The 22447-nt window shown below is 32.9% G+C and overlaps 1 protein-coding gene across 1 annotated transcript; it reads left to right on the plus strand.

The window, feature by feature from the left end:
- Positions 1–12719: 12719 nt before the first annotated feature.
- On the plus strand, positions 12720–17824 carry LOC131603577 (chaperone protein ClpC, chloroplastic-like). Its single transcript, XM_058875938.1, has 10 exons — positions 12720–12918; positions 13062–13664; positions 13976–14091; positions 14205–14327; positions 14441–14626; positions 14801–15016; positions 15293–15510; positions 15864–15939; positions 16026–16115; positions 16398–17824. Exons 2-10 carry the CDS (start codon positions 13079–13081, stop codon positions 17574–17576), a joined length of 2790 nt encoding a protein of 929 aa, XP_058731921.1. The 5' UTR covers positions 12720–12918; positions 13062–13078; the 3' UTR covers positions 17577–17824.
- Positions 17825–22447: the final 4623 nt, after the last annotated feature.

Below are 22447 nucleotides of genomic sequence, written 5' to 3' on the forward strand. Positions count from 1 at the left end.
AATGCCGCTAAACTAAGTGGAGACTAACATCAAAGTTATTTTTGTACTCCACTAAAGTATTTTTGGTGCTTAATTATAGAGATTAATATCTTAGTGGACCCACCCACTTCCTTGTCAACTTTTCTCTCAACATGAACGTGGAAAAATTGGAAAACAATAGTGCTTTTAAATTTTAATTGTTGAAACCGTGTGAAATATCTACTAATTCTATTAGGAACCAAAATCATGTACTTAATTAAAATTGCGAAGTTGACTAATTTGTTTTTGACTTACACCAAGACGTTGACCACTATTACGCTGCAAAGTATATGCTTAGAATTTTTTTTTTCCTGTTACATGATACAGTAAAAGTATTAAAAAAAATACAACTTCTCTACCCATCTTATCTCTAAAATTTATTTAAAGATTGCCTACAACTCACATGTAATATATAATATGAGAAATATACAATAATTTAATAATTTTTGTTGAAAGTAAGAATTAGAACCGTCTTTAAGAACGTGTAAGATAGACTATTGTACGGAATTTAAAATACGTCAGAATTAAATTATCGTTAAAAATAGTCTCATAAAATATATATCAAATTAAATTGTTATTAAGTAAGATTTTTATTAATTTTATCATAGTTAAACTATAATTAACCAAAACTTTCAAAATTTTGAGACGAATTTGGTTAGAATTGAACCCAAAATCACATGTATATTCTTTCTCTCTCTCTCTAGCATTAACGACCAACCAATTCAACTTTATATTTCAAGCCACAAATTAATATTAATCTTTTTGAGGTGAAGAACTTTGTTACAATTAGGGCTGTTCAAAAGAATCGCCGAATAAAATCGAACTACCGAACTGAATTGAAGTTAAAATAACCAAATCATTAGTAATGGTTAGTGAACCAAACATATATTTTATTAAGGGTTCCAGAACCGAACCGTTAAGCAATTAACCAATATCTAATTAACTCTGAACCGAACCGTTTGTTATATTAGCTTCTAAATTAAATTTTTGTCAAAAATAAAAAAATTAAAATTAAAAATTTTGATTTAAAAAAAATGTTAATTTCAAAAATTAAAAAAGTCAAGTTTTTACGAAAAATAAAAAAGTCGATTTTTTTAAAAATAAAACGTTGATTTTTTTAAGAAAAATAAAAAAGTCATTTTTTTCAAAAATAAAAAAACTCAATTTTACTGTATTTTCAAAAAAAATCAATTTTACTGTATTTTCATAAAACTCGATTTTACTCTATTTTAAAAAAAAACTCGATTTTACTGTATTTTCACAAACCTGGATTTTACTGTATTTTTGAAGAAACTCGATTTTACTGTATTTTCAAAAAACACGATTTTAAAATATTTTTGGAAAAACTCAATTTTACTGTAATTTTGGAAAAACTCAATTTTACTTTATTTTCAAAAAACTTGATTTTACTGTATTTTCAAAAAAACTCGATTTTACAAAAATTTTGAAAAAACTCGATTTTACTGTAATTTTGAAAACTCAATTTTATTGTATTTTAAAAAAAAACTCGATTTTACTATATTTTCAAAAACTCAATTTTACTGTATTTTTGGAAAAATATAGTAAAATCATTTTTTCTAAAAACACAGTAAAATCGAGTTTTTTAAAAATATAGCAAAATCACGTTTTCTGAGAAATACAGTAAAATCGAGTTTTTTTTAAAATACAATAAAATTGGGGTTTGCTGAAAATACAACAAATTCATTTTTTTTAAAAAATACAATAAAATCGAGTTATTTTGAAAATATAATAAAATTAGGTTTTTTAAAAATAAGATAAAATCGAGTTTTTCCAAATATACAGTAAAATCGAGTTTTTGAAAATACCGTAAAATCGAGTTTTTTAAAATATACATTCAAATCGAGTTTTCTAAAAATACAGTAAAATCAGGGTTTTTCCTGGAAATACAGTAAAATCATTTTTTAAATACATTAAAATTGAGTTTTTTTGAAATTACAGTAAAATTTGGTTTTTTTAAAAAATTACTGTAAAATCGAGCTTTTCCAAAAATACAGTAAAATCGTGTTTTTTGAAAATATAGTAAAAATCTTTTTTAAATACAATAAAATTGTTTTTTTAAATACAGTAAAATCGAGTTTTTTGAAATTACAGTAAAATTGAGTTTTTTTAAAAAAATTATTATAAAATCGAGTTTTTCCAAAAATATCGTAAAATCATGTTGTTTGAAAATACAGTAAAAATGTTTTTTAAATGCAGTAAAATCGATTTTTTTGAATAACAGTTGATTAAATAACCAATAAATATGTCATTCACAAAATGAGGGAAAAAAACTTGATTTATCTCAAAAATACAAAAATTCGGTTTTTTTCTAAAATAAAAAAGTCATTTTTTTTCGTAAATTTGAAAAGTCATTTTTTTTTCAAAAATAAAAAATTCGATTTTTTTCGGAAAACAAAAAACAATTTTTTGCGGAAAACAAAAAATGTCTTTTTTATTAAACTAAATATAACGGTTTGGTTCTTTAACAAATGATTTAGTTTGAAAAAATTTGTCTTCAAATGGTTTGATATGGTTCGGAATTAAAAACCGTTATACCAAACTAAAACCTTTGATTCAGTTCGGTTCTAGAAAAATTGAAACAGTTCAGTTCAGTTCGGGTGATCTTATGTAATGGTTTTTCTTACATAACTGAACGATGAACACTCCTAGTTACAACCTATGTCATGACTAGGTTGTTGCTAGGTTGATTTGTTTTTAGGACCATCACTTTATTACTAGTCATGACTTTAAATTCCTAGGTTTTTCAACGTAAAAGTTTAACCTTAACGACAGATTCTACTTCCTATTTTCCAGGGGTGTTGAAGGTTATTATTATATTAAATTGTTTAACTTTTAATATTGAAGTATCAATTAAAGAATTTCGGTTGTCAATAAAACATCAAAGAAATTCGGAAGAAAAAAAATTAAAGAAATATAGAAAACTTATTTAATTGAATAATTTTTCTGATGCAATTTAATTATAATTATTCTAAATTTAATTATTCGATTTTTTATTAGTAACCGATTTAAGTTGTCGTTAGTTAGAGAATTTAACTATTACGCTAAAGCTTTTTTCTCTAACAAATTTTGAAAATTTTACTTTACATCCGTATATTTAATTTCATACCCTTATATTTTATATAAAATATCAATTTTATTCTTGTGTATTTTTAATATTTATTTTGTATATTGGAAAACTTTACAAAAAAGTTTCGGTAAATTTTATTTTTTTTATATTTTTCACATTTTATTTAGCGTTTTAGAAAACTTTGCAAAAGAGTTTCGATAGTCCTTTTTAATTTACTTTGCAAGAGTTTCCATAGTCATTTTTTTTTACATTTTTTAAATTTTATTTTGTGTTCCGGAAGACTTTGCAAAAGAGTTTCAGTAATCATTTTTAACTTTTATTTTGTTTACCGGAAGACTTTGCAAAAGAGTTCTGGCAGTCAATTTTTTATTTTGTTTACTAGAAGACTTTGCAAAAGAGTTCTGATAGTCGGTTTTAAATTTTATTTTACATATCGAAAGACTTTGCCAGAGTTCCAAAATGAAAAATAATTTTGCAAAAAAAAACTAAAAATTCTAACGAATAAACTATTTATACGAGGGTATTTTATAAAACATATAATGTAGAAATAGGGAAATAAATGATGGGGTATGAAGTAAAATTTTCACAAATTTATAATTTATGTTTATATAAGCCCAAGAGCCCAAATTGCAACAATAAAATTTCCTTTTCTTTTTGTATTGGTTAAAAAGAAAGTTGGTGATTGATGATTTTGATTTAGCGTTGATTATAGAGCTATAGGATTGTTTAAAAATATGATTAATTGAATTATATATTTAGATTGAATTTCTTATAAAAAATTTGAACCACTTAAATTTAATTTAAATAATTCAAATATAATTTAAAATTGGGTTAGAATTAGTTTCCTAGATTAATTATATAAAATTTTTTTTTTATAAAAAATTAATTGAGAGTAAAAAAATTCTGAAATTAAAATATAATAATTTTTTTCAAAATTAAAAAAAAACAATTTTTTAAAATAAAAAAAATCCCTGAAAAACAAAAAATAGAATTTTTAGAATTTTTTATCTTTTGAAAATAAATGTTTTCCTTAAAAATCTAGAAAATAACAAACTTATTTATTTCTGAAAAAAATCTTAAAATAAAAAAATTCTAAAAAATATATTTTTTAATATAATTTTTTTTAATCGATAGACTTTGATTAAATCAAAAAACAGGTTACACACGGCGATTGCTAGAATCCAACCTAAAAAAAAAGAAAAAGAAACCAGACAAACTAGCTAAACAACTCCTATAACATTAGTCTAACTATGTAATCTCTAAGTCTGAAGTTGTTATAGACCCTATAAACTATCACATCTATAATCTTCTCATAATAAATGTTTTTACTATTTACAGTCTTGCCAAAACTCTTCTCATTTCGATGCTGCCATATCTCATAAATTGTTTCAGTAATTGCCAACTTCATTATTGCAGCCTTCTTACCTTTCCCTTTACAATAATGAATGAGTCATTGCATCTCATTTTTCCAATCCTCTAGTTCATGTTTCACTTGAATCCACTCACAAATTCTCTTCCAGATTTGCTTCAAGATATCACGATAAAAAACATATGTCGGATTGTTTCCTCCTTAGTATAGAAGCTACAAATATTGCTATTAACCATGCCATATCGATGTAACCTAGCTCTGGTAGCTAATATTTCATGACTGGTTAACCAAATGATCATAAGAGCTTTTAGCCTTGCTACATTACAGTAGAAAAGCTTCCTCCAACTAAATTTTTCTCCACCTCAAGCATAGCAAAATACGTAACCTTCATTTTAAATTTATCACAATGTTGCATCGTTCTCCATTCATGCATATTTTTAACATATTCTATTTGCTTTAAGATGACTTTCATTATCCAAGAATAATTTGTTCTGATTTTAACATCCATCAACTGCTCTCTTTTCAGATAATATGTGTGGATCCAACTAACCCATAAACTAACAGATTTTCCATTGATATTCCACCGGAGCTTGATCATTGTAACTTTGTTCCAAGTTTTCACATAGATAAGGTTCAAAACACCATTGCTTCTGGGATTGCAAACTTTGCCCAAGTTATTAGAGACTTCTTGCTAATATCAGTTCCACCAGTCCACATAAACGTCCTGCAAATAACATCAATTTTACATATAACATGCTTTGGGAAGGGAAAACACTGCATCCAATAGTTTATTATGGCAAAAGAAACACTCTTCAAAAGTTGAATTCTGCTAGCATAACTAAGTAACCCATTAATCCAGTGCCTGATCCTCCCGACTATCTTTCCAACCAAGCTCATGTCATAATGTATATTTAGCTTCATAATAGTTAATGGTACCCTTAAATATCTAAAAGGAATGGGGCCTTAAGAGAATCCTGTTATATTCTTGATCTCGGTTTTGATGCAGTCATCCACGCCTCTAAAGTAGATCTTACATTTACTAGCATTAGCCTTTAGGCTAGTGGAAGCAGAGAGCTTGGTGAAAGCACTCATCATCAACTCAACCGATTTTTTTATCTCCTCTTGCAAACATTAATAAATCATCAGCAAAGCTGAGATTTATGAGGTTCGCCTTCTCACACTTTGAATAATAGTTAAAGTTTGGGTTCTTCTGCATTTTATGTTGAAGATAGGTTGAAGATTAGCTTGTTATTAAAATATTCATAGGTTCAAAGATCAGCACAGTTAAAATCTCAGAGGATGTTTGGTTATCCTATTAAACCAGAGGAATTGAGCTCCTATATTTTGGAACTTAAAGACTAACCACTTCAAGGTCCGTGTTCGTAGAAAGGAGACTAATCGCCTCGGTCCACCGTTGGGAAGGAAGATTGGCCACTCTATTCTCAGCATTATATTAAAGAAAATACGCAAACGCCCACATCTACCATCTTGTAATATTTGGTTGAAGGTGAACCACTATTTCCTCGTATAAGAGGGTTCGTGAGCCTTTCCTACTAAAAGCTCTCAAGTATTATTGGAAAATCGCAAGTTCAAGTCTTGGGGAGGGGAGTAAGTCCTTTTAATTTGACCGAACCTTTATAATTCTTTGTGTTCTTCCTCTTGCATTAACTATTTATTTTATGCTGTTTATTTTCTACTGCTTATTCTTTAAAAATGTTTTTAAACTCTGATTTTACTTGCCAAAAGTTTTCAAAACCTTGTTTTTCCAAACCACACAATTCACCCTCTCTTGTGTGTGAAGTCTAAAGTCCAACAAGTGGCATCAGAGCCTAACTCCTGTTTAAAGACTAATCGTCTCAGGAGGAAGATGACTTCCTACACAATATATTTTTAAATTCGCCACCACCTTTTGAAAATATCAACTTTTTTATTTGGCAATCTAGATTCAATTTTTTTTAAAGCTTAGATTACAAATTTTGGGAAACAATTGTAAAAGGTTTGGTTTACCCCTCACGCCAAATTAATGATGAAATAATGAATAAACCCTGTTCTCTTTGGACTAAAGAAGAAAAGAGAAATATAAATATAGATCTCAAAACCAATAATTTCATAATAATATCTTTAGATGATAACACTTTCTTCTTTGTTCGTCATTGTAAAACCGTCAAGGAAATATGGGATACTTTGGATAAGATATATGAAGTTTCTCCAAGTATTAAGCTAGAGAAGATGAACACACAAGGCGAGGAAGATGCAGATACTAGTCTTGGATGCTCTTTTATTTTTAGAAACATAGGAATCTTTGTCAAATGTTTCACTAACAAGTATCTAAGAGTTAAGAATTGGAAAATTATTCCAACTCTTAAATCTATAGATGAAAGCCTTCGTGAATTTTAGTAAAAATCAAGAAAGAATAAGATCATAGAGAAAATGAACGATTTGATTCAAATGCTTAAAGTTGAACGGATCCCAGGCAAATAATCATCGTTCTCATCTTACTCATATCATACAATTCTTATTCACTTCTTTGAAGAGAACCTACTCAACCATTGAAAGATCAACATTAGATGAATGATTCTATTATTCAAGGAACGAAAAAGAATATGGAGAAATGTATTCAACATTTGAACAAAGAAGAGGAGGAGAAATATCAACCTCGGGGGGAATCATGAATGAATCATCTTCAAACAAAAAATATAAAATATGCTCAAAGGTGCCCAACAAGGAAGATGCAATCTCGATATCACAAAATAAAGATCTCAAAAAAGATAAGTATACAATATATAAATATACTCATTGTAAGAAAATTGGACACTTGAAATCTTGCTGCTTTAAATTGAAAATATTTAAAGGTAATCACCTTAGATCTTCTGTAACTAATGCACTTGGGCCCAAGAAGATGATATGGGCACCAAAGGTGAAACCTTAAATGTTTTACAGGAATGCTTTGCGGCTTGGAGTTTAAATGGTTATTTGAAGAAGTTGTACAAAGCATCAATATACTCTAGGAGCATACATGATTTGAAGTATTTTGATCTTGAAGATGAATGATGATCACGAATGTCAACCGTTATGATCAAAGCAATATATTTTGAGAGTATGTCAAAGTTAATGATCTGAAATGATCATTTTTTGGATACTATATAACTTTATTTATTCCTAAAAAAACAAAGAATACAATCAATCCTAAACGGATCCAGGTATCTAATCTATCAATACAACTTAGACACTAAGACACTACTCAAACACAAGAGTATCAACACTAATATGCCTCCTGATCTCTTTTGCATTCATGCTTCTAGTGACATTGCTAGTTTTGATATTTTGTATGATAACTGGCTGTTCAAGGTTAATGTTGCTAAAAACTTTCTCATTTCTGGCTTTCCAAATAAAGTACACCACTTCAACAAGAGTAGTTTTAAGTAAGCTACGTTTCCATCCTTTCTTGGGAGTCTCCCCTATAATCCAAATCCTTTCCATGCTCCAGTGTCTGTTTTGTAGCTTGGCAACTGAAGAAAATATGATCACTAGATTCATCTGCACGATAAAAACAACAAGTCCCGTCAGTGATGATTCCAAACTTCAGAAGGCGTTCTTTAGTAGGCAATCTCCCCATGAACAACATCCATAATGTGAAAATTGCCCCAGGCCTAGTAGAGTTACTAAAGAACATTCTTTTCAAGTCAACCGATTCTTTCTCCCCTCGAATTTCCTTGTACTTGGCAGAAGTGCAGAATTTTGCTTGATTCAGTGACTGCATCCAACTTTGAATATCTCCCACCAGGTCCCTGTTCTTCATGATTTATTTCAAGATCCATGAACAGTTAAGTGGAGCTGGCCATTGCAAAATGTTGCATCCCTTGGCACAATATGTATATACCCATTTCACCCATAGTTTATCATTATTTGCTTGTAGATTCCAAACAGCTTGGTCATGGTGGCCTTATTCCATTCAACCCAAGAGATAATGTTCAGCCCTCCTGCATTCTTAGGATCGCAAACATTTTCCCAAGAGATAAAAGCCTTTTCGATACCTGCACAAGTCTCACTCCACATAAACATTCTACAAATAGGTTTTACATAGTGAATGACTTTTTTGGGGAGGGGGAAAACCTGCATCCAGTAAGAAGTGGCATCAAAAAGCACAAATTTTACCAATTGTGTTCTACATGCATAACTAAGCAATTTGGTATACTAGTGGCAAATTCTAGCAACAATCTTGTCAATTAAAGGTTAACATTAATGGATATTCAGTTTCCTACTCGTAAGAGGGACTCCAAGATATTTGAAAGGAAGTTTTCCTTCCTCAAAACTTGTAGCCTGCAAGATTTTCCTCTAATCTTGCTCACAAGTGCCTCCAAAGAAAACCTTGCATTTGGCAGGGTTTGCCTTTAGCCCTGTTGCATCAGAGAAGTTTTAGAATGTTATCATCATCATGATCAAAGAAATTTCATCTCCCCGGGCAAACATAAGGAGGTCATCTGCAAAACAAATATTGGTGAGATTCAATTTAGCACACTTTGGGTGACAATTAAAATCCGGATTATCCTGCAATTTGGCAAGTGTTCTATGGAGATATTCCATAATCAACATAAATAAGAGGAGGGATATGGGATCTCCTTGTCTAATCCCCCTCTTTGCTTTCAGGATCTGGCTAGTATGGCCATTGATAGTGTATTTATATGACATAGTACTGACACATGTCATGATCCACTCGATAAATTTTCCAAGGAAGCTCATCTCTCTCATGATCTGTTTTAAAGCCACCCACTCAACTGTATCATAGACCTTTTGCAAGTCCATTTGCACAATGCATCTAGGGGATATGTGCTTCCTACTGTAACCTCTTAATAACTCATGTGCAATAAGTATGTTGTCTTGAATGGTCCTACCCGGTAGCAGATTGGCTCCCATATACTATCTCATGCATCACTTTACTAAGCCTCAATGTCCGAATTTTGGAAATAACTTTGTACACAGTGGTACAAGAAGCTATAGGTCTCAGCTCTCACTGATAGTTTTTGCCTCCTTTGTCTTTGGGATCAAAGTGACGAGAGCACAATTTACAATTGCATAAATCCTGTTACAATTTAAGAACTCCATCACTGCCTGAATAACATGCCCTTTAATCACAGTCCATCTTTTCTTAAAAAATTTGACATTAAATCCATTTTCACCAGGAGCTTTGTTATCTCCTATACCCTGAAGAGCATTCACTTTCAGTGACAGGCATAATGAGGCTATCCTGTTTATCTTGAGTATGTAATGATCAGTAGAATGAATAAGTCTGTAATGAACTTACCCATTTTATAGATTTACCAACTCTCGCATCCAGCATGTGTGGAGAAAGATACACCATGTGATGTCTTCCCTTGAGCGAAATATTTATCAAGAATTCTTGGTAAAAGGAGGTAAAAATTATTTTAAGGTCGAAATAATCAGGAAAATTTAATTAACCCCTCAAAATAATTATTTTATTTATCTGCTAATTTAAATTAAAATATGGGAGTACATAAAGGTGCAAATAATGACAAATGGGAGTACATAAAGACAAAAATCTAGCACAAGGCCCGACAAGCACCAAGAAGGCTGAAAAATGAAGTCTTAATCGACTAACACGTATTACTAATCTACTAGAAAATCTTGACAATTATATTTACAGATCAAATCCAATGGTTAAGAACCATTAGATTGAAAAAGAACCATTAGATTGATAAAGGAATGGTTGAGATTAAATCATGATCTTTAATAAATCATGTGTCATTAAGAGGAAAGAGAAATTATTAATCAAATTTTAAAAAATATCTTTTAATCTCAACTAATAAATATAAATTCAATGGTTGTTATTACATTCTCACATTCTCATATAACTTATTCATTCTCATATGATATGTCTGTGTATATATATATATATATATATATATATATATATATATATATATATATATATATATATATATATATATATATATATATATATATATATATATATATAGTCTCTTTTACCACATCCCTTGAGAGATGCGTTGTTATCATAAAAAATGAGGAGAATGTGGAACCTTGTTTTACAGGTAATAGACCTTTAACCAAGACATCTTCTTTTGATTATGAAAATTGTATGGGAAACTATAAGGTGAAACTAGTGATACTGATGACAAATCAAACACAATGTTTAAGGGGTTAAAGATGCAAACCCAAGTGATATTGTTTGATGAACTTTAATATTCAAGGAAGGCAAATAAAGTGTATTTATCTTAAACCTCAAGTGATCTAAAGCAACATCAACATAAAAGATAATATTCGACAAAGGGTTTGTAGAAGGAGCAATGTCAAATATAATATCTGATAGAGTAGTCTCAAGCTTTATCAACACAAAGATAATATATGACAAAAGGCTTGTAAAAAAAGAGTTATCTCATAGCTTAGTAAGTGAGTGAGCTTATGTAAAAGAAAAATGGGTTTTATGTAAAAATACATGGCTATAAGCACACATACACACTAAAACCTTTCAAACATATTTTATCAAAAGAAAACATTTTCAAAAATGCCTTTGAGTGGTGCCAGATGACTTATGAGCGTTGGAAATGGCTAAAGGGAAAATTTTGGCATATTTAATCGATTAGGACTTTGGTCAAATTGATTAGATCAATTCAAACTTATGCCCCAACTTATTTAGACATCGCCTTAATGATGTACAACGACTATATATCTTAAACTTCCATTTTGGGAATTTATAATAGATTGTTTTTTGAAATCTAATCGATTAACACTTTTGTCTAATCGATTAGCTAACGGTAAAAAACATTGAATGCAAATTTCATTTTGGGCACACCTCTTACATATAAATAGATGCCTCGTTTCTCATTTCAAACTATCCAGAAACATGTTTTGACACTATCCTTTCTCACTCTCTCTCTTTCTCTCTAAGTTTTTATTTTAACTCTCTCAAAATAAATGGTTTTAAGCGAGATCATTTGTGTAATTCTGGAAAGGGTAGACTTGTAAAAGTTCACCAAGGATATCGTTTATACATATCTTGGTTGAATATTGTCCAATTTAGAATTATTTGTGGTTAAAAGCTAAAACTGATAAAAACTTTGGTTGAGGATTGTGTGATCACTTCGAGGTTGAAGATTAGCCCTTAGTAAATCTTTATTGATTCTTTGTTAGCATAGTTAAAACCAAATAGGTCAAAGATTAGCCTGATATTAAATCTTCATAGGTTCAGAGATCAACCCGGTTAAAGTCTCAGAGGTTGTTTGCCAGTCAAACTAGAGGAATTGAGCTCAGTTATTTTGGAACTTGAAGACTAACCGCTCCAATGTCCGTGTTTGTGGAAAGGAGACTAACCACTTCATTCAACCATTGGAAAGGAAGGTTTACCACTTCATTCTCAACATTATATTGAAGAAAAGACGCAAACTGCCATATCAATCGTCTTTGTGATATTTGGTTGAAGGTCAACCACCATTTCCTTGTATAAGGGAGTTCGCGAGCCTTTCCTACTAAAAGCTCTCAAGTATTATTGGAAACTCTCAAGACCAAGTCTTAGGGAGACGAGTAAGTCCTTTTAATTTGACCAAACCTCTATAATTTTATATGTTCTTCTTGTCTTAACTATTTATTTTCTGCTATTTATGTTTCACTGCTTATTATTTTAAAATATTTTTAATCTCCGATTCAACTTGCCAAAATTTTTCAAAATCTTGTTTTTCCAAACTACACAATTCACCCCCTTTTGTGTGTGAAGTCTCAAATCTAACATCTCTAATCACCACTAAGATTTTCAAACCCTTATGTCTTTCTTTTAATCTAAAATTATGGAATGATGGAGATTCATATTTATAATTGATAGAATCAAATTGATCCAGAACAAACCCAAAACGTAAATCAATACCAAACAAATTCAAGAATCAAAACAACAAAGTCTAATACACACGAACCAAGAAAATCAAACCCGAGCTTCGACAGGCCGAATCACATACCAAACTCAGATCCACCGTCACGCCAATCACCATTAAACTAATTTATGATTTTTATAATCTCAAAATATATTTTCTTTCTCTTCGTCACATAACATTTCAAGACATACTTAAACACAAATCAATTTAATTTTTTTAACATTTTATTTAAAATATCTGAAATCTAGTCAAATGTTTTATTTTTTCTAATTAAAAAACACCGATTGAAGATAAAATCATGTCACTTTGTATTTTATTAATTAATATTGTCAAGGCTAAGGTACTTGCCCCAATTCCCAACGGTGCCTTTTATTTGTTCATTTCCACATAGATTAGGTTTTAAGAACCAGAGTTTCACTTCTTATCGCTTCAACCTATCAAACACACTACGTCTTCCTTATCGTTTAACCTAGAAACTTCTATCTCGCCGCTACTTCCATTTCTTCTCCACCGTCCCTCCTCCTTCCACCGCCACTTTCCAGGTTCCAAAACAATTTCAATTTCGTGTTACTTCACTTAACTTCACATTCATTGTAGAATCTATTTTTTAGGGTTAAAAAGTATCAAAAATTTAATTTTGTGAATGAATTTGTATGTTAACTTATATTTTTATCGATTAATGCAGCGAACAATTGAGGAACCATGTCTAGGGTTTTGGCGCAGTCAATTTATGTCCCTGGCGTAGTTGCTGGGCAAAGGCATGGTGGCAATAACAACAACAACAAGGGTTTTGCGAAACCCAGAAGGTCTGTTAAAATGATGTATGGTACACGAACCGCTGCGCCGAGAGTGGCGAGTTTCTCGGGGTTAAGAACTTTGAATTCGTTGGATTCGATGTTGAGACCCGGTCAGGATTTTCATTCTAAGGTGTTTAGTCAGATGGCGATTAGTAGAGCGAAGAGCGGGAGAGGTAGTAGATGTGTGACGAAAGCTATGTTTGAGCGGTTTACTGAGAAGGCGATTAAAGTGATTATGTTGGCTCAGGAGGAAGCAAGGCGGTTGGGGCATAATTTCGTTGGGACGGAGCAAATTTTGTTGGGGCTTATTGGTGAGGGGACTGGTATTGCTGCTAAGGTTTTGAAGTCGATGGGGATTAACTTGAAGGATGCAAGGGTGGAAGTGGAGAAGATAATTGGGAGGGGGAGTGGGTTTGTTGCTGTTGAGATTCCGTTTACTCCTCGTGCTAAGAGAGTTTTGGAACTCTCCTTGGAGGAGGCTCGCCAACTTGGTAAACAATAGTATAGCTTTATTTTTGGATTTGCGTATTTTATAGTGTATGAGAATTGTGTTCATGACTTATATTTGTATGATTTATTCCAATCATCACTTGATTGTTGCCTTGATTGATCTGATGGTTGGATAATTTGAATTAGAATTAAATGCTTTCAAAGTGAGTTGAAATTTATCTATGGATTGGCTTTAGTTTATATTTTGGCTGGCCTTTTCGCCTTTGACTGGAGTGTGGTTAAAGAGTTCACGTCCAATAAATTTTTTTGCGCTTGCTGATGTTTTGGCTCACTCACGTTTTGGAATTGCCAGGTCACAATTATATTGGAGCAGAGCACTTGCTTTTAGGTCTTCTTCGAGAGGGAGAGGGTGTGGCAGCACGTGTCCTTGAAAATCTGGGTGCTGATCCAAATAATATTCGAACCCAGGCTAGTATTATGTCCTCATTTGTTCCTTTTGCATATTTTTATTTTATAGTAACGTATGTTCATCTTAGTTATGTTTTTGTGTGTTAATCTTGTACTCCACTGGATGAGAACAGGTTATTCGTATGGTTGGTGAGGGTGCTGACAATGTTGGAGCTACTGTTGGCTCTGGAAGTAGTAACAATAAGATGCCAACATTGGAGGAATATGGCACCAATTTGACCAAGCTAGCCGAGGAGGTAACTTATAATTCCTGGTTTCTTCATCACAGATTGTAGTTGATATCCCCATTCTGTGTTGAAGGTTACTGATTTTTCTCTTCTGTCCTTGTCCTCGAAAATCGAAATACCAGGGAAAATTGGATCCTGTAGTGGGTAGGCAGGCACAAATTGAACGTGTCACTCAAATCTTAGGTCGTCGTACCAAAAATAATCCTTGTCTTATTGGGGAACCTGGTGTCGGGAAGACAGCTATTGCTGAAGGTCTTGCTCAACGGATTGCAAATGGCGATGTTCCCGAAACCATTGAGGGAAAGAAGGTTGGTATTTGTGTCTGTTTATGGTCTATAAATTGGTGTTGATTTGCTCTTTCATTTCCAGCACCATGAACATGTTAAACTTGCTCAATCCCGGTCTGATTATAATATTTAGATATGGAATTTTAGCATACTTTCTGGTGTCCTGAATGACGTGCCTTGTTCTGCATTATGCAGGTTATTACCCTAGACATGGGTCTACTTGTTGCTGGAACTAAATACCGTGGAGAATTTGAAGAGAGATTGAAAAAACTGATGGAGGAAATCAAACAAAGTGATGAAATTATACTTTTCATTGATGAAGTGCACACTCTAATTGGAGCAGGAGCAGCTGAAGGGGCAATTGATGCTGCAAACATATTGAAACCAGCTCTTGCTAGAGGTGAACTACAGGTAATATTTTCTTTTGACATCTCAAAAATGGATACAAGACACGTTTGCCTTGCGAATCAACGAGCATATGTTTGAAGAAATTTCAATAATTAGTTTTGGAATACTTGTTCTATCTACAACAAATATGCTCACATTCCCAACAATTCATTTTTGAAGAAATTTCAATTATTAGTCTTGGAGTACTTTTATCTGCAAAAAAGGTGCACATTTTCAATATGTGCACACATTCTGAATCACTTTGGGTTGACTGAGTACATACTTAAAATACCTATGCAGTGTATAGGAGCCACCACATTAGATGAATATAGGAAGCACATTGAAAAAGATCCCGCTTTAGAGAGGCGATTTCAACCAGTTAAAGTGCCAGAACCAACTGTGAGTGAAACCATACAAATTCTGAAAGGGCTTAGAGAGCGCTATGAGATTCACCACAAGCTTCGTTATACCGATGATGCTCTTGTGGCCGCTGCAGAGCTCTCACATCAATATATCAGGTTTGTCAAAATCTATTAATGACTATTCTCTGCCCATTTTCAATTTTAGTTTTTGCTATTAAAATGATACTCTTTATAGTTTCCGTGTTACATGTTTAAACGGGAAATTTAACCAAAATAAATCTTCTGGAATTTAGCATTATGCCTTTGAATTATTTTACAACTTATATTGGAACTCATGTAGTTGTTCAATATGAATGAATCAAATGGAACCTTCTATCTTGTTATTTATGCTTGCTATTTATTTTGGAACACTCATAGTTGTTGAATACAAATGCTTCAGTTCTATCCTGTTATTATATGCTTACTGGTTAGAAGTATTTTCTAGTTCATGAAATAATTGTCTTCTGCAGTGATCGATTTTTGCCTGACAAAGCTATAGATTTGATTGACGAAGCTGGGTCCCGAGTCCGACTTCAACATGCACAGGTATTGTTCATCTACCATTCCCTGAACCAGCAGTTCTTGTCTCATCTGTTTTTGAGCTAATTGGGCCATATTTACATACTTTGCAGTTACCCGAAGAAGCAAGAGGTCTCGAAAAGGAGGTTAGACAGATAGTTAAGGAGAAAGATCAAGCTGTCCGTAACCAAGAATTTGAGAAGGTAATGCCTTAATTTAAGATTTAACCTGTTAATGTTTTTACATTACCCAACATTTTTAGAATACTCAACCACCCTTTTTCTTATTATATAACATTATATTTTTCTAAAAAGAAAAATAAGCCAAGTAAGCTAATTTATCCTTCCTAAAGTTCTATAGCGACGGCAGTCCCTAGTTTTTGTTGAAGATACTATAGTGGTTTGTTCCTTAATAATATATCTCCAAATTCTTTTACTTTTTTGGCTAATAATTGTCATGCCGATGATATCTTAATTTCTGAATAGGCTGGAGAGCTGCGGGATAAAGAAATGGATCTTAAGACTCAGATATCAGCACTTATAGAAAAAAACAAGGAGATGAGCAAGGCAGAGAGTGAGGCAGGAGACGAAGGTGCACTTGTGACCGAAGTTGACATACAACATATTGTTGCCGCCTGGACTGGTATCCCTGTTGACAAAGTCTCTGTTGATGAATCTGACCGCCTTCTCAAAATGGAAGATACCCTACATAAACGCATTATTGGTCAGCATGAAGCGGTAGAGGCCATTAGCCGGGCTATCCGCCGAGCTCGTGTTGGACTTAAGAATCCTAATCGTCCAATCGCCAGCTTCATCTTTTCCGGCCCTACTGGTGTGGGGAAGTCTGAGTTAGCCAAAGCATTGGCCTCATACTACTTTGGATCTGAAGAAGCCATGATTCGGCTTGATATGAGTGAATTTATGGAAAGGCACACAGTTTCCAAGCTCATTGGTTCACCTCCTGGATATGTTGGTTACACCGAGGGTGGTCAACTGACAGAGGCAGTTCGGCGTCGTCCCTACACTGTTGTACTCTTTGATGAGATTGAGAAAGCTCACCCTGATGTCTTCAACATGATGCTTCAAATCCTGGAAGATGGCAGGCTAACAGACAGTAAGGGAAGAACTGTTGACTTCAAGAACACACTTCTTATAATGACATCAAATGTTGGAAGCAGTGTGATTGAGAAAGGAGGCCGTCGCATAGGATTTGACCTTGACTATGACGAGAAGGACAGCAGTTATAACCGAATCAAGAGCTTGGTGACCGAAGAGCTAAAACAATACTTTAGGCCAGAGTTCTTGAATAGGCTGGATGAAATGATTGTTTTCAGGCAACTCACAAAACTGGAGGTTAAGGAAATAGCTGATATAATGCTGAAGGAGGTATTTGAAAGACTGAAAACCAAAGAGATTGAACTCTCGGTGACAGAGAGATTTAGGGAGAGAGTGGTCGACGAAGGTTATAATCCTAGTTATGGTGCCAGGCCTCTTAGAAGAGCGATAATGCGACTTCTGGAAGACAGCATGGCTGAGAAGATGCTTGCTAGGGAGATTAAAGAGGGTGACTCTGTTATAGTGGATGCTGACTCTGATGGCAATGTGATTGTACTCAATGGTAGCACTGGTGCTCCAGATTCATTGTCGGACGTTCTTACTGTGTGATAAATATAAGGTGGCCTATGGACATGAAGCTTTTTAATTTGACTATGGCCAACAAAGCATAGTAGAAAATGGTTGGGGGGGACCTTGGATGGGCTGCATAATTGAACAATTTCATTTTTTAATGAAAACCAGACATTTCTGTGTATTTATAAGTGTAGGCGTTTGGTGGTCTCACATTTGTTGTGTATTGCCTTAGGGTGTTGTCTGTAAACTATTTTTTACTTAAACTTTAGATAGATTTTAATTTATACGTATTGCAATACTTTTAAAACAATAAATGTAGGATATTGGTGGATGATGGAAGATAGAAGTAGAAATAAATGTTTAAATCTTGTCACTTCAAAACGAACTTGCTTATATTGGACCAAAAATAATTTAATTAAGCACTTCGTTATGATCTAATATAGCGCGTTAGACAAGTGGCAATCTTAAAATTGAGGAAGCAGGAGAAAGAGGCAAATTTATTTTCTAACAGAATATAATCATTGGATTGGGCATTAATAATTATAACACAGACTGGCTAAGAATATCGTTGATGAAAATATTTAGAACACAATTATCATATTATCTTCATTTTAAAGATGCATGATGGTGACACATTTTTTGTCACTGGTTGAGAGTTGAGACAACTATCTATTTGATTCAGTTGGTCTTTTAAGGTAGACAATGTAACATCGACATTGATCTTCCTAACTAATGGGTAAGAAGATTTTTTTGTTTTTCTAATATGAATTGCAAATGAACAAAACATTGTAATTTTTTACAAACTTTTGTGCATTCTGGTCTAAAGATAATGCCAGGTGAAATTTCTACCACATAATAGAAATCAATGATTTGTCTCGTTTTAGATGACAGAGTTGCTTAAGCAGCAGAATCCATGTTTTTTTTGGCTAATAACAACTTAAAATGATACCAACATAAATAATAACATGAAATAACATTAAAAAAACTAAATATATCAAGTGAGTGTAGGTGATGCTCTTGTTTGTGAAAATGGTTAGGCCCATCGGAAAAGGAGATACGTTCTAATTACAAATCGTCTATGCATATGTCCGTCCACCTCACCACTCACTCTCCTTGTCAATGATACTCACAACTACCACATGTCTCTCAAACTTATGTTTAAGGAAGCTGTACCGTGCATGAATCCCATGGTTTTTCAACTTCTTTAAAGGAATTTCCTTATGAGACTCAAATAGCTTAACCACCATATCCACTCCTTCAACTTTGATGACAATTATGTGGTCAAAGATACAACTCTAGATGAGCATATTCAAAAATTTATACAACTTAAAATCAACATGCAATATGCCATGGTTTATAATATAGAATATGAGTGAATCTCTAAGGACGTGTTCAAATTCTATAATCTGAAATCATATCTTGATATATTCTTAGATTATATAATAAGAACGACACCAATAACCCACAAAAAAGGCACAGAATCAATCACATAATCAGAAACATATATTACATGATATTGTGCATTTTAACTTTTTGTTCTATGATTTTTTGCATTTGAAGATTTAAGGGTGAAAATTTTAAAATGCTGAAATGAAGAAAAAAGAAGACATTTGTGGTTTAAAGGGAGCTTTTAGATTTTAAAATCCGAGAGTTTTAAAAATACGCTCTGAATTTTAAAATTCGAACAAGCATTTAGGTCAAAAAGAGATATTTTTTAGAGGTTTAAGAGATGATAAAAAACAACTTACGTTAAATCAATAGTAAAACAATGAGGCTTGCAAATTCCAGTTTTGTTATTTGTTTAGCCCATTACACATACTTATGCAGACATTTAGGAGACATTTAGGGGACTGCTCTTCACACCTTTAATGGTGGAGATCCACCCTTAGAAAAATAGAAAAATGCTCTTGGAATACTACATGAATTAACATCCTGACACCCATATACACACTAAAACATTTGTAAGTGAGTCACCCATATTTTATCAAAAAAATAATACGGAAGTTAACCTCTGTATTGATGAAATGGTGAGCTCGTGGGTGAAGCTCCAGACTAATCCATTGGACACGTTTTGAACTCATGCTAGTGTGTTTATTTCACAACTCATTGGATATTGCAGAAGTTAACTTCTGTATTAATCCTCCGAGCAGTACATTTCCCTACTAGGCAATACTTTTGTTATAAATTATACATATTATAATGAACCTTATATTATTCAATCAAACCATACATTGACCACAAATTACAATCAAAATACCATATATAATTCAATCAAATCATACATTTATGTAATTCAAACCATATATTAAGTCAAAATGCAAACGATACATTGTTAAAAAAATACAAACCGAAATATAAATTATCAAAACTCAAAGAAAAAGTGAACTACAAGGTATATATGACCCACCGATTCCTCCTCTGCCTCATGTACTGCAAGACATTATGTTTCTCGAATATCATAATGAAACTCTCCTCTCTCTCTCTACACCTTTCGCCCAATAGCCATATACATTGATAAATCAACAACACATCAACGACCTAATCCCTCATAGCCTACTCCTCTTCTAATATCTCTTGATGAGTTGACCTAGGTGGCTCTCCCTCTGTATCTAGTGTCAAGTAAGGACGTGACACTCTAAAACCATTGGATGTCAACACGTACATCATTTGAGACTAGATAATCATGGCACTAGGAATACTCTGCAGACACTCGAATTGGCGAATGACTTACTCATGCACATGTCAATACATCAGTCGTGACTCACAAGTCAACTGTTCGAAGTAGAAAGCTATCTCATCGAAGGGGAATGTCTCATGATGAATTCATACAATGTAAATTTATATCATCTGTCGCGATGCAGTCAAGATAAACTTGCAATGACTCGGCCGCCTGTTTCCCTTTAAGGGGGATGAAGGAGAAATCACGTGGCAAAGCCTCGTCCTATTCATCTACATATGCCCATCTGGAGAGACATGGAAAGTACTGGAGGATCCATGCCTGAAAATGGTTCATATGAAATATGAATAACAACGTAACTCAAGTGTTATGAAAAATTAATATTAGTAAATATGAAAATATATTACCGTAAATAATGTTGCTTGCTGTCATCTATCTAGTATCCCATAAATAAGCTTCACCTAACTTAGAGTAGAGGTAAACCAAACAAGAGGCCGCCAAGTTGTACTCATGAATCCTCTTCAAGTTAATGAAGTATCTTAGGTTGACGACTGATCGGAAAATTAGCAAGTGTACTATTTTTCACCGATGTAGTTTTAAATAGGGGTTGATACCCAGTATCGAACTCGCGGACTGCGTAGGAAATACAAGTTTTACAATTATTCAATTGAACAAAATATCATGAGGTGTGGTTTTGGTTTGTTTGATTAAGTTAAAAAAACGATATTTAAAAGAAGTAATAAGTAAAAGTTGAATTGACACAAATATGAGAAAATATGCTAAGGTAGATGTATGAACCGCCTTGTAATTCACGTAACCGCTATTTTACGAAAAAGTCGTCAATATGATTTAGTATCAATTCTTAATATTAATTTTCCCTAATTCCTTAGCGGAAAATCTATTTGGCAAATAAAATTCAGTTTTAATTCCTTAACAACTAAACTTTTTTACCAAGAACCTTGTGAAAATAACCTAGAATAGATGATCAATACCGTCAAATCCTTATTCCTAAGCAATTTACCGGTAACGTTATTATTCAAAAAGCGTTAAGGTGGTTTTTCCGACCTAACCTTAACCGTAAATCAACATAATATTTTCCAATAGAATGAAGCATGAGACACTTTGAAAATAAACTAAATTCATAGAAAACTTCAAATTCGTAAAGCAACGGTACTTAATTCATTACATAAAAGCGATTCAGGGACATCCCCTTAACATAAATAGGTTTAGCTACTCATAGTAATGAAGAAAAGAACAAAGGTAATTGTAAACATTACAAGAATTTAGGGATTGATTTGATCTCCAATTGCTATTGTTCTTGAAGATCCTCTCCAAACCCTTGTAAGCTCTCCTTTCTCTCTGTAATTTTCTATCTCCAATGATCCAAGATGATGTCAAAACTCCCAAACTAGGACTAAGTAGTGTTAGGTTACATTCCATTCATGTAAAAAGTCGAAAACGCCCTTAATGAGACTTGGACTAATGAAACAGCTTAAAAATTCAATTTCTAGCCGCAACAGCTGACACGGCCGTGTCCCACGACACTGGCGCCCGTGTCAGCCACTGGTTTCTCCTCAAACAGCTTTTTTTCATGCATCAGCTGACACGGCCGTGTCCCACGACACTGGTTGCTCCCAACAACTTTGTTTCTTCTTTTTCAGCTGACATGGCCATGTCCCACGACACTGGCACCCGCGTCAGCTACTTTCTTTGTCTTTTTGGCTTCGTTTTCTTCTGTTCTCGTCCCATTTTTTCGGCGATTCTTTCTTACACCTGAAATAACCAATAACTACCAACAAAGTGATCAAAAATAAATATTCTACTAAAAATTATCACTAACTATTAGATTAACAAAACATGAAATAACTACTAAAAACAACGAACAAACCCTTCACAGTGTTACCGAAATGACCGATTTTTACCAAATAATTTGCGGAGTAGAAGTGAAATTGGTGACCGATCACAACCCCAAACTTAGATCGTTGCTTGTCCTCAAGCAATGCCTGAAAATTTAAACAAAGGTCACCCCTAAATATATGCTTCCACAATACAACCGTATTTTTCACAACTCGACTTCCACCCTTCCGGTCAATCGTGCTAGCTTTTACTCCCCGAATTTTCCGCTCCATTTTCACATTAAAATTCTCCTTCACCTGTAAGCTTTTTCACACTTCTCACCAAATCTCTCAAGGTTAAAAGTAATTCACTCATAAATCACGATATGCAATAT

Source organism: Vicia villosa, linkage group LG5, assembly GCF_029867415.1.
Source record: "Vicia villosa cultivar HV-30 ecotype Madison, WI linkage group LG5, Vvil1.0, whole genome shotgun sequence".
NCBI lineage: Eukaryota > Viridiplantae > Streptophyta > Magnoliopsida > Fabales > Fabaceae > Vicia > Vicia villosa.